This window comes from Populus nigra, chromosome 7 (genome assembly GCF_951802175.1).
Source record: "Populus nigra chromosome 7, ddPopNigr1.1, whole genome shotgun sequence".
NCBI lineage: Eukaryota > Viridiplantae > Streptophyta > Magnoliopsida > Malpighiales > Salicaceae > Populus > Populus nigra.
This window is the reverse complement of record NC_084858.1, coordinates 263,404-275,854: the sequence shown is the minus strand read 5'-3', so window position 1 is coordinate 275,854 and position 12,451 is coordinate 263,404. Positions and strand designations below refer to the sequence as shown.

General features: G+C 32.8%; 1 protein-coding gene across 2 annotated transcripts; it reads right to left on the bottom strand.

Annotated features, from left to right (window-relative positions):
* Positions 1–1,009: 1,009 nt before the first annotated feature.
* Positions 1,010–4,233, bottom strand: LOC133699244 (pectin acetylesterase 11-like). 2 transcript variants are annotated; one of them, XM_062122417.1, is made up of 13 exons: positions 4,033–4,233; positions 3,778–3,901; positions 3,587–3,669; positions 3,293–3,422; positions 3,122–3,201; positions 2,925–3,011; positions 2,703–2,827; positions 2,543–2,603; positions 2,325–2,378; positions 2,162–2,239; positions 1,762–1,867; positions 1,450–1,598; positions 1,010–1,339 (listed from the first exon to the last, which is right to left on the bottom strand). In XM_062122417.1, the coding sequence occupies exons 2-13, from the start codon at positions 3,896–3,898 to the stop codon at positions 1,229–1,231; spliced, it is 1,185 nt and encodes a 394-aa protein (XP_061978401.1). In that variant the 5' UTR covers positions 3,899–3,901; positions 4,033–4,233; the 3' UTR covers positions 1,010–1,228. The 2 variants fall into 2 exon arrangements, with proteins under 2 accessions (XP_061978401.1, XP_061978402.1); XM_062122418.1 differs by lacking the exon at positions 4,033–4,233 and having other exon boundaries at positions 3,778–3,986.
* Between the last annotated feature and the right edge of the window lie 8,218 nt (positions 4,234–12,451).

Below are 12,451 nucleotides of genomic sequence, written 5' to 3'. Positions count from 1 at the left end.
TATTGCTTATATTTGATAACTACTAACAAATTTAACCATTAACGATTATAGCTAACTCTAATAACCTAACCAGCTAATCTTCCACATGCTAAGGTTTTGTTATACCTCCACTGCAATACTCTACAATTATCACATGCTAATTGCTTCTAGCTAGTTAACAGCTTCCTTAACTTCCACGTCACTAATCTTAAGGATTTTAACAAATTGATGTAATGACATATGGTTGTCATGATGCGGAACAAAGAGATTTGAAGAGAAGTAAAAAAGGGGAAGAGAAAAAGAAAGGAAGAAGAAGAGTTAGGAAGAAGAAGTTGGGGGTTGAAGAAGAGAAGGGAAAGAGAGGAGGATGAGAAGTCTACAACTTTTTAACTTTTATTAATTCATCATAAACTAATTATAATATATAAAAAAAACTATATATAAATAATAATAAAACTCTAAACACAACCAATAATTAATCTTATAGCCCGCCAAATAAAATGTTCAGTAAAATAACATTAATCCTAATAATAAACCCAATTAAAATCCAATAATATAAAATTTGAACTATCTTTTCTCATCTTTATAACTATACATGTTTATGAACCATGTCGAGTATAGCGTTAGACGATTCTGATAATATTTTTAATTTTCAAGATCAAATTTTTGTTAGGTCTTTTAGTTATTAAAGTATAATCTGAATCAGGTTATCTTATTCATAGACTAGGATTTGTTAAACCTCATTATTCTTGGTAAAAATAATCAATATATTCCTTTAATGCTAATGATAAAGGTGATGGGATGAGAATTTTAAAAAGATTATTAAGGACAAATTATTTTTTTATATATATAGATATAATTAGATCTTTATCTTAAAAGTAGAATTAATATCAAACTTTAGCGGTCATTTAATAACACAAGTATTTGATAATTCAATCACTTGTAATACCTGTTCTGTTCAACTTGTTCAAAAATAAAATAGTAAAATTTGCAAAGAAGAAGGCTCATTGTCTAGCTATCGAACCGCTAATTAGAAACAAATTACACGTATAATAATGATTATTGAACAGGTATTACATAATCAATGACAGAACACACAGATATGTTCTGTGCAATGATCTTTATTTTGAAGGCTTGGTAACAACATCACAAGCAATACTCTTACTCTAGCTGATTGTAGCTTATAACCACGACTCATGAGATTGGTAATATTTCTTATTATCAATAAATCTGCGTTAGTTGACTGCTCTTACGATTCAGAATCAACAGTGACACAAGTAGGGTTGCAAGGGTAAGGGCAATCGATTTTTTCCATGGCACTTCGGTCGTAGAACCAATCTCCAACAGCCTTTCCCATTTTCTGCAGTAAAAAGAGCCGATACAAGGATTAGTAGGAATGCAGAAGCAATCAATATAAGATTATAAATGGTGGAAATAAGGTAAATAAAAGGAAGATATGCCAGTCATTACCGTATCGCCCACTTCGGGAGATTTATCACTTAACCAGGTAGATACCGACCCAGATTGGCAGTGAGCATAGCAAGAATCTATCCACAATCCTCTTGTTGAAGAGCTGCCAAGTCCAGTATCCACTGCTTTTAAGAATTGTGTCCTGTAATCTGAAAATGCAATCCAAAATAAAACTTCTGTTGGCGCAAAGGAAAACCAAGCCGATAGACTTCACTTAATTTCCCATCAAGAACCAAGAAATGCTCTCGAAAAACGAAACTCTGAAATTTGGTTATTGATTAATAAGGGGACATAAGCTTTGGAAATGATCACCTTGCACGGTCTGGAGTTGACTAGCTGAGCATTTTTTCAAATCAAGCTTGCAGTCCTTCCATTCTTTTTTGGAATCAACAGCTGTTGGTGCAAGGATGTTTTTTATCTGAACGAATACGAAAAGATGGAAGATCAGATAACACACGAAGAGATATGTGTCGCATAAAATTGCTCAGTTGTGTGATCTTTTGGGAATCATTGTGTGGGTTGGGGTGCACAATGATTCAGATTAACTGAGTAACAAGTTAGCATACATGAAGCCACAATCCTTGCCATTTCCGCCGTCTTTCAAGAAAGATATAACAACAAGAGGAAGATATATAGTTGAACGATAAGAAAATGTTTGCAAAAAAAGAGATATTGAACAAAAATCTTTACTGAGAAGCAGAAATTTGCTAACCTGCCAGGAATCGTAAGCTGAGTTTATGATGAAAAGTGGTGTTCGCATAGTCTGCGCCACATATTGTGGGAAGAAACACTGCAATAACAAGAAAGGAATTGTGAGACTGGAGAAGAAATGATGAAGAGAGGTACCAGGTCAATATTAGAATAGCCTTCATTACCAACTCCGGATTCATTTTTGAAGTGCATGATGCAGGCAAATTCTTTGCTGATCCCTGCAGAAAACATAGAGAAACAGAATGAAAAGGTAACTCTAGTAAATCAAATTCACAAGTCAACAACAAGAGAAGGGAAAGAATTCAATTACATGCACATTACAGCAAGGTCAGAAACTCAGAATAACATAGAAACAATTATCATAGATAGAATAGAGAGTTACATGAGTTTTAACGACTTGACCGAAGAAGGATTCAATTCGAGACCCTCCAGAAATGTCCGTCCTGTCAAGAAAATTATATTAAAAAAAAAACTTATATAGAAGATTCTCGCAGTTAAACAAAGGGAGATTGGATCTGTTCTTGGTATATGAGCTTAATTACCCGTGAATAAAATAACCAGCATCAGAAACACATTTTACTCTAGCAGTTGCAGGCAGGAGGGATTGGAATTTATCACAATGCAAAATAGCAGCCAATCCACCAGCAGAACATCCGGAAAGAATAGCCTGTCATTGACAAGTCCCGACAGGTTATCCCAAGAGAATAAAGGGATAAAACGCAAGTAAATAAGGCTCAGTAGTAGTTATTGAAAAGGAGTTGTACATTTCGAGCATTTTGCATTCCTTTCGCCAGTAGTTCATCAATTACAGCCTGCCAAACCCTCTCTCCCCTGAAGTAAAGCTTAGTTTCCTGGTCCAGAAAATCAAATGCTACTTCAGTTCATATACAACAATTTAGAATTTTCATCTGTAGAAGAAATCTTTGAAGTTTCAAGGCAACTAAGTCAACAAGCTTATTACCGGATCGACAGCTTCGACATCACCAGTAAATGATGAACCATCACAGTATCTGACTTTGATTCTATTCCAGTTATAGAAGTCTACACATTCAAACAGAACCCAATTACTTAATTAAGCTGCTATACAGATTGATAACAAGATCTAAACCAGTAACTGTTGAATCCTAGCTACCAGGATTAGCTGCTTGCTTGCTGCCCAGTATGCCAGAGAACCCCATTGTCTTCTCCATTTTCGATGAAGAACCCCTGAAAGTGTCCCTACGAGAAACACAGGACTCAACACTCTCACACCATCCTCCTCCCTGTTGACCCCCATTTCACAAGAAGAAAAGTTATAATTAAGTAGATCAAACTCATATATACAACTATCATTATTAACATCCCATTTATCATATTTAATCAAATTCATCAGGCTACTCCATAGTATAGCTAGCAAGAAAGAAGATCAAGGCCAATAAGAACTAACCTCCATGTGAACCAACCAGTTATCAATCCCAGAACCAGATCCTTTGTCAAAGTGGTAACCTGGCGGACTCCCATCTAAGCAAACTGCACAGTAAATCACAGTGACAACAGATTAGAAAAAAAAAAAAAAAGATTAAAAACACGTACTGTATATTCATTAGCACAAAACAAATGAGCTTGTGAGTTGCTCACCAGCTCCGCTTGAAACAGCAGTCTCGACAATAGTAATGGGAATGCTAGCTCCTTCTGCCTTGAGCAATATCAGTATGCAAACAACAAGACACGGCCATTGGCCTAATCTTGAACCAGCCATACACTGCTTGGTGTCAGAAATTAACAAAGTGATTTAGAAGAAAGAATTAACACACAAAAAGGAAAAATAGGGATGCTTAAAGAAAAGAATATAAACTTGGGACACCATATATAGGGGAGAAAAGGATGTCGTACATGTGCAGGAACAAGAGGGCTTGCGTCAGGAAAAGAATGCTATAGATTCTCAGAACTTTCCTTTCAGACAAGAAACTCAAAATGCCACTTGTAAGAGATAATGCAGGGAATAAAAAAAATTAAACACTTCATATATAACGTGTTCAGACAAATATTAATTTTAAGGTTATAAAAAAAACATTTTAAGATTATATATGTAAGAGGAGAATCGGCAGTTTCTTTGTGAGTAGAAAAGTATTTTGATTTCAGAGAACTAAAAATAAATATTTTTTTTATGATAGTCTTAAAATAATTTTTTTTTGTGTTAAAAGAAAAAATAAACGATTATCTCTATCTATTTTGTTAACCAAACACTGATTAAAGTCAAACAGAGGTTGAATCTAGGGGCTAAGAATTTTGTCTGCAAATAACTTGTTTCCAAGTTTTTTACGTTCATTGACTTGCCAGAAATATATAAACGTCTTTTTTGGTGAAAGATTTCCAAATGGAAGTGAAACAATGGGTGGCCGAATGGAGATTGTTGTCTCTTTCCATGATGATCAGTCCATGCATGCAAATGGCTAGATGATCAAATTGATGTCGTTTTCTGTTGTCTATGTCGTTTAGTTTTGAGATTTCATTACAGGTTGGTAGCCCATCTCTTTTTTCTTCCGAATCAGTACAAACTTTACTGTCATTGCTAGCAGCTGGTCAGATCTTTTATCATCTTGTACATCCATATCATTAGTTATTAATTGTCGGTGGTCTTTAAAGGAGGCTAGCCATTGATGTTTTCATCCTTAATTTGGCATTGGGATTCAAAATATTTTTGTTTTGACAGTTAGTTTTCACATTCAAATTGTTTGAACATTTTCAAATAAGATATTGATTTAAAACTGGTATATTTCTTTTGTTTAGATTCTTTTCCCTCTAAAGCGTAAGGAGGGATTTCTGTAAAAATTGCCTTCTCTTAGCTTGCACTGACTTTGAATTTGAAATGATAGCCGAACCTTATCTCAAGAGCTTGACTAATTAGTATATATGCATGCATGCTGGTTTCAAATTTCTCAAGTGGAAGTGGGAAAAAGAGGGTTTTATATACATTTAAGTGTAGAATCCCAAATTATATATATTTGTTTTATATTAGGTGAAGTTGCTGGCCAGTAAATATTACATAAAAATAGATTTTTATATTTGGATGATGTTGATTTAGCCGAACCTTGTCTCAAGGGTTTGACTAATTAGTATATATATATATATATGCATGCATCCTGGTTCAAATTATATGTGGGTTTAGAACCGGTAAGGGGTGATTTTTAAAAATATTTTTTAAATAAAAATATATTAAAATAATTTTTTTTTTTTTATTTTATCATCACATTAAAAGTATTCAAATCAATTTTATGTTTTTTTAGGAGAAAAACACTTTAAAAAAACACATGGTAATATAAAAACAAACACTCATTATATATTGTTTTATAATATCTATTTTTTAAAAAAAAGTAAAAAAAATGAAAAGAAAAGAAAATAGATGAAAATGAGTAAATAAATAGTTTTTGAAGTGAAACGGAATACTTAATTCATTTATCAAAACTAGAGGGAATAATTTATAATTAACTCCCATTTTCTATGCCCATGGGGCTAATTGGTTCAAAGGTGGGTTTCAGCCAGCTGAATTTCTTTTTCATTATTCTTTGGATGGATGGTAGGAAAATACAGACACATCTTCCTTTCACCTTCCTTTCACTCGTTTTCAATCCATTCTCGGAACCTTTGGAGGACAGCGGAATGAGAGTAAAATAAGTCACATCATGTGATTGCATCTTTACAATAATAATAATAAAAACTTAATTCTATCCGTAAGCAAATTATTTAATTATTTTTTTATTTTTAAATTCTTTTTGATGTAATGATGTAAAAAAATAATTTTAAAAATTAAAAAATTTATTTTAATGTATTTCCAGGTAAAAAGTATTTTGAAAAATAACCGCTACCACACTCTCAATCACCCCTTATTAAACACAATCCAGTACTGAATTTATGTTTACCTACAGTCAAATTTAGTTTAAGCAAACCAACGAATATGGAATCGTTTTTTAAAAAACATTAGTTTAGAAACTCGAGTTACAAATTAAATCAAAATTTTTATTTAAAAAATAATTTGAAAATAAAATTAAAAAAAATTGATAGAAATATATCTTTCAACTCAACTTCTTATCTAATTAGGATTTTAAATTAAATTGTGTGAGAGTTGTCTCAATGTGATATAGTGATTTGATCGGTTAAAAAAAACTACTTCTATGACTATCAAGAAAAATGAAGGATGAAACTGAGAAAGAAATAATGAAATTAAAAAAATAAAAAGATAAAAAAAAAAGAGTAGGTTTAATTAAAAAAGAAAAAATAAAAAGAAGAGCTTTAATATTTATACAAAGGTAAAAAAAAAATCATAGTATTTTTTAGTACAAAAAGAAATGTTATAAAGAGGGAAAAAAAATATTAAATAGATTTCTCTTCGTGATCATATTACTAAAACTGTAAGGGATTATAGAACTTAAGGTTCAATTGTGAATTAAGGATAACATTGATGATGATACCGATAGAACTTAAGGTTCTCTCTCAATCTTACACATATATAAAAAATAAAAAAAAAAAACCTTGTAACTACCAATGACTTTCTCTTACCAGTGGCATCCCTAGTTCTCTCTTTATTTTTTCTCCTTCTATTTATTAATATTTAATTTAGTAATATCTTTCAATGTGTACACTTGTTTATTTCAAGCTTGCAACTATGCTAGAGTCTGTCGGGTTCAACCAAACTTGATACCAAAATGTTATTTATCCGGGTAATATAACAATTTTCTGAAACTAAATTAAATAGAACATGGTAAAATTATATGTTTCTTTTATGATTTGACAAATTACAACTCTAATTAGTGATGATATTCTAAAATACAAAGTGCTTAGGAATAGGTTTTTTAACAGTTGAATTATATGTTAATCACATGCTACAACAAGATAGCCTATGTTTTTGTTGTTTATGAAACTCGTAGCTTCTTGTAGAAAGCCTGTATTATGCAAAATAGTTCTCTTTAGTGGGATTTGAGGATTCTTGGATGACAAGGTTAATGACCTATAAGCAAATGGTTATAATAAATGAGAGAATGAGCATTTATTCTTAAGAACAAGAGTGTTTGTTCTGAGTTTTGATACGATAAATACTCTGAAATCAAGAAGGTATTTTTGTAGAGAATATAGATTGTGAACTCCTTATGTGTGATACATGAGGTATTTATAATCTATGAATCTTGTTCCTTAGTTTAAGTGGAAGGGCTGAAGTGTAATTTTACACTGATAAATTAATGAAGGATAAATATCCCTTATACAAATATTAATGAAAGACAAATATCCATGACATTAACATTTTAAGTTAAAAGTAATAAGAATAAGCAAATAGAGTCTTACGACCCAACATGAGGCATATAATGATCTCCAAACCTTAATCTTTTTGTGATTGGCTCACTGTCAAGCCCACAGTCGATGGGTATAGCAACGAGCTAAACTCATGCCCACTTGGTTTGGCATGTAGTTAAGCTCAAGAGCGTTAGATTTGGCAACACACTAGACTTATGCCCAATTAGGCTTGGCACACAGCCAAGCCCAAGGTCAATGGGTCGGGAAGGTTTCCAAACCAATCCTCAATTTGGTTTTGGCACACAACCAAACCTAAGGGCACTAGGTCTAATAGCTCAAAAGACTCATACCCACTTGGACTCGACACTATACCGAGTCCAAGGGCTGTGGGTTTGACAGCTTGTCAGAACCATGTTCTATTAGGCTCAACATGTAGTCGAGTTCAAAGGCATTGAGATTGGCAACTCGTTAGACCTGTGTCTTATTGGGCTCGACACGCAACCAGGCCCAAGAGCATTGGTTTTGGCAACTAGCCAACCCCATACCTATTTAGGCTCGGCACGGTGCTAGGCCTAAGGGTGGGGAGTCTGGAAACTTGCCAGGCCTATGTTCGTTTGAGTTTAGCACGTAGCTGAGTTCAAGGATGTTGAGTTTGGGAACTTGCTAGACTCGTGTCCAGTTAGATTTGACAGGCAGCCACACTCAAAGGCACTAGGTTTGGCAACTCACCAGACTTATGCCCATAAGCTCAACTCGTGGCCACGCTTAAAAATGTTGGACCTGAAAGTGAGTTAGACCCATGTCATCTGGGTCTAACATTCTGTCATTCCTAAAGATGTTGGGTATAGATGCAAGCCACGCCCACCTATCAATGGGTTATCACCCTGTCTTAAGGCTTTCTAAACAAGGACTTAGACTTAAAAATGAATTTTCATAGAATGCTAAAAATTTTGATTCATCAATAGCCCCCTAAGTCTTTATGTATTTAATACGTAAAGATTTGAAGGGTTTTTAATTTTTAATGAGAGGTTTTACCTTCCTCATATGATAGATTATCTTAAATAGAATAGTTGAGATTCTTATGATTAAGTGGTTTGCCCTCATTAAAAAAAAGTTTTTTAGGAAGAGAAAACGACTGCATGAATTCAATGCAGTAATTGAGTAGTTTTTTTTGGAGATTTGTGGTGACATCAAGGGTTATTCATCCAACAATAAGGATGAAAAAATATTTCTTTTATAAATTGATATGATCCAAGAAAGGGTTGAACAAGAAAATTCAAAATTTACCTTAATTGTGAATATTGTCTAGTTTTACTCTATAGAGCATAATTCTCAATTACATCATTGGATTGAACTTTAATTTTACCAGGATTTTCCAAACATATTGTTCTATATTTTTAAAAATTTTTAGGCCATTCTAAGTTCTAAAAGGTATCATGATACATGTCAAAAGATGCAATATGAATTTTGTTATTTGTTACTTTTTGACTGATGGACTTCATATTTGAAAAGGATTCTTTTCCTAATAATGCAAAGATGTTTAATAATTAATTTTAAGACTTTTACTAGTTCTAAAATGATTTTTTATGGGTAACAATATAGTTTTCAGGTGTGGCAGTGATTCTTTTAATATTCCAAAATTATTTTCTTATAAGGATTCTTGGGTTGATTTCTCATATTGCACAATTTTATACCAACAAGTATATTGTTTTTTTTTCAACTATTAGATTCGATTGAAGTTTTACCAAACGTTTCTATGCCCTATTTTATATCGGGTTTAAATCTCAGATCAATCCGACTTTAGAAAGGTCTTGTAATAAGGTCCAGAAGCTACAATGCAAGATTTACATTAACTTCCTAGTTGATTTAGAATTTTTATTATATTTTATTTAGAAATTTTTTATTATTTTTTTTCTAGAATTGCTTAGGATGTTTTTCACCTATTATAAATAAGGTTATTTAGATTGTACTTAGATTCTTAGCTTTGGAGCCATGATGTTTTGAATAAATTTGTGTTTTGTGTGATGCAACACTTTTCTCTTTAGTCGAAAAAAGATAATTGAACTTATTAAAATATAACTAACTTTGTGATGTTCTTCCTTATACTTCTCATTCATGATTCGCTAATCGTTGGATGGGGGTTCACAGGCCAATAATGTTGGTGTTTTGATTCAAGTAATTTTTGTGTCACACTTTTATGAAACTTGAATCTTTGGATTTTTAGGATTTATCTTTATTGTGTGTGGGTTATGTAACCATGTAATTATGAGATTCATATCATAAACCCTCCTAGTCACTCTCACTTTCATTTTTTATTTTCACTTTTACCACTTTTTTGCTAAAACAAATTGTTGAAGAAGCTTTGAGCGAGACTTATTCTCAATTGTAAGAAAAGACTCTACTTACTTGATTTTAGATAATGCTCACCCTTAAACTACTTGATTCTTCTTTTTTGTTATTTAGTCATAGAAAGACATAGACTTTAGAAGGGTTATGTTTGATTTTAGGAGTACAGATTATACTTTTTTTGGTGATCAATAAGAAAAAATATATTATTTTATTTAATATCTAGAATATGTCTTACATATAAGCTTGTAATCTCGTATATTAAAAGAAACAAAATAAATTTTTTATGTTTTTGAAATGTAGGTCAAGTTCTCATAACTTTAATAAACTAGTTATTAAATTCAATTTGCATGCAAAATTAAAAGATTATTTTTATGATTTTTCTAATATGCTAAATTATGCAAATATGATTTATTTTTTTAGAAATTTGTTCGTGTGCAATTTAAAATAAAATTGTGTTTTTGGGAGAGAGTTTGCAGGTGTTTTTAGTGCAATAAGAGCTAGAATTTTGGTTTAGGGTGAAGTATAGGTACTAGGGTGTAAGTTGGCATAAAATTTGTGTGGTGTGGTGCAGAGGTGAGGGAGAAATTAAGACTGAAAAATGGATACTTGGGCATCCTTTTCTTTTGTTTTTTTTTGTGTGGAAGAAGACAATGAATTGTAAAATTATAGTTTTTTTCAATTTGATCCCTGAACCTTTGGAACTTTGCAATGAAGCCCTCAATCAACCCTAATCTTTCTGTTTCCTTAGAATCTCACCTTTAGTCTTCTTCAAATATTGAACCCTTAAATTTCAGTACTTTTTACAAAGTTGTCATTGGTTTCAGATTTCTTTAATTTGGTCCTTAATTGAACTTCATATTTCAAATTTCTCTCAATTAAGCCTCTGATTGCCCAAATTAGTTTTTTAAAGTTTCAATTGTGTCCCTAATCTTCTAATCTTTGCTAATTAATTTGAATTAGACTTTCAAACTTCATTTTTTTTTAATTGAGTTCTTGATCTGCAAAACCCATTAAAAGTTTAATGAATTTCTTAAATTTAATTAATTCTTTTAATTTTTGCTTTCAAACTTAAATTTTTGCTTTAATTAAATCTTTAAATCAGTCAATTATATGAGCTTTGAAGAAGAGGTTATCTTCGTCATTGTCAAATCGAGCTCACAGTAACATTCCATCTTGGTCTTAGAGCATTTCAATTTTCAACGCATGTATTGTAATTTTTTATAGATAAGACCAATCGCATGTGCAAGAGGAAGAGTCCATGGAGATTCTTACTGCAAATATCGTGTGCTAGGACGTGTCCCAAACGAATTTAGTGATAAGTTTTGGATTGTTTTCGGTGCTTGATGGACTTCAATTTAGACAATCGACCACGCGGTCCGAGTTAAGTTTGGCCGGTCATCATGTATAATGGATGGACTTTGTCCTAAATTCCATACGCACGACTGTCCACTGTTTTTCTTTGTTCGAGAAGGAGTGATTGATGCAATAATTTAATTATGAGAGGAGGAAATGCATGGGCAAGAATGTTTTAATCAACAAGGGCTTCCTTCTCCACGTTCGTTGCAATGAGAGTCTTGGTGTTTGCTACAGCTAGCTAGACAGGTTCTTGTACGGTTTAAATTGCAAGTCTTTAATAGGAAACGAACATGTAAATATCAGTTCAAGAAAGCAGATTACTGCAAAGACAGCTTCTGAAGATATGTTTTGATATATTGAAAGTATACGGGGGTTGATCGAGTAATCCTTGATCGTAATTTCCTATATTAGTAATGCTTCTAATATAGAACTTGTGATTGGTGGTAAAACATCAATTTTCCTGTTGAGATTTAATTCGATCTTCATGAAGAATCTCTTGTGATATTTTTATTATGAAGTTTTGTTATAACATCTATTAGAGGACTAAAAAATCTTAAATAGGAACTAACATGTCATGAAAATAAATTATTTTTTAAGAAAAATCAAAGATCAAAATGAGTTCGACCTGGCTAGCTCGAGATGAACGATGCAAGTCAGGCGGGAAGTGGAGTTTTCAATTGCAGACGGGTGAGTAATGTGTATTAACCTGTTCTTGGGAGGGGAAAGACAACCGGAAAACGTTGTTAATTGAGAAGCAAGAGGAGGAATCCACCCGAGGAGGAGCTCTCCCGTTTGATTATAAGCTAGATGGTGAGGCAATAACTTATGCGCCAGACACACTAGAACTGAGACATCACCCAGATTCCTGTGGGAGGCAGCAATGAGAAATTTTTGCAATGAGCGAAAGCTTGACTGAGCAATGATGTGTAGAGGCAGAAGGTTTACGAGTTGTGAATTTCTTTTCCCAGAGAAGAAACAACGATGGTATCCAGGGAATGAACATCGGTTAACTCTGCCAGCAATATGCAAGCTTTATCTGGAACTTCACTCGTTCTTAGGCGCCAAACACTCTCCAAGAAAATGTATCTTTACAATCCAGCCTAACCCATTTAACTCTCATTTATTTACTGTCGAGCCCAACTCGATCCAGTTTCATTTATTTTCTCCTGTCCAGCACGCCATTAATGGCGCTCTAGAAGATCATTGATGTTGGTAACCACTAGCTTTCTCAACTAGACCCACCACATGCGACTTTGAGTACGAGGAGGCTGTTGCATTTGCCACCACCACGAACAAGTAGACAAGAACATAACAGGTTAAC

Excerpts from the sequence above, each read along its gene's own strand:
- LOC133699244 (XM_062122417.1), bottom strand. The coding sequence starts at position 3,898 with ATGGCTGGTTCAAGATTAGGCCAATGGCCGTGTCTTGTTGTTTGCATA. Across the intron at positions 3,012-3,121 it reads ATGTCGAAGCTGTCGATCCG|GAAACTAAGCTTTACTTCAG; the intron begins GTAATAAGCTTG and ends TTTCTGGACCAG. Across the intron at positions 1,599-1,761 it reads TCAACTCCAGACCGTGCAAG|ATTACAGGACACAATTCTTA; the intron begins GTGATCATTTCC and ends TTGCATTTTCAG.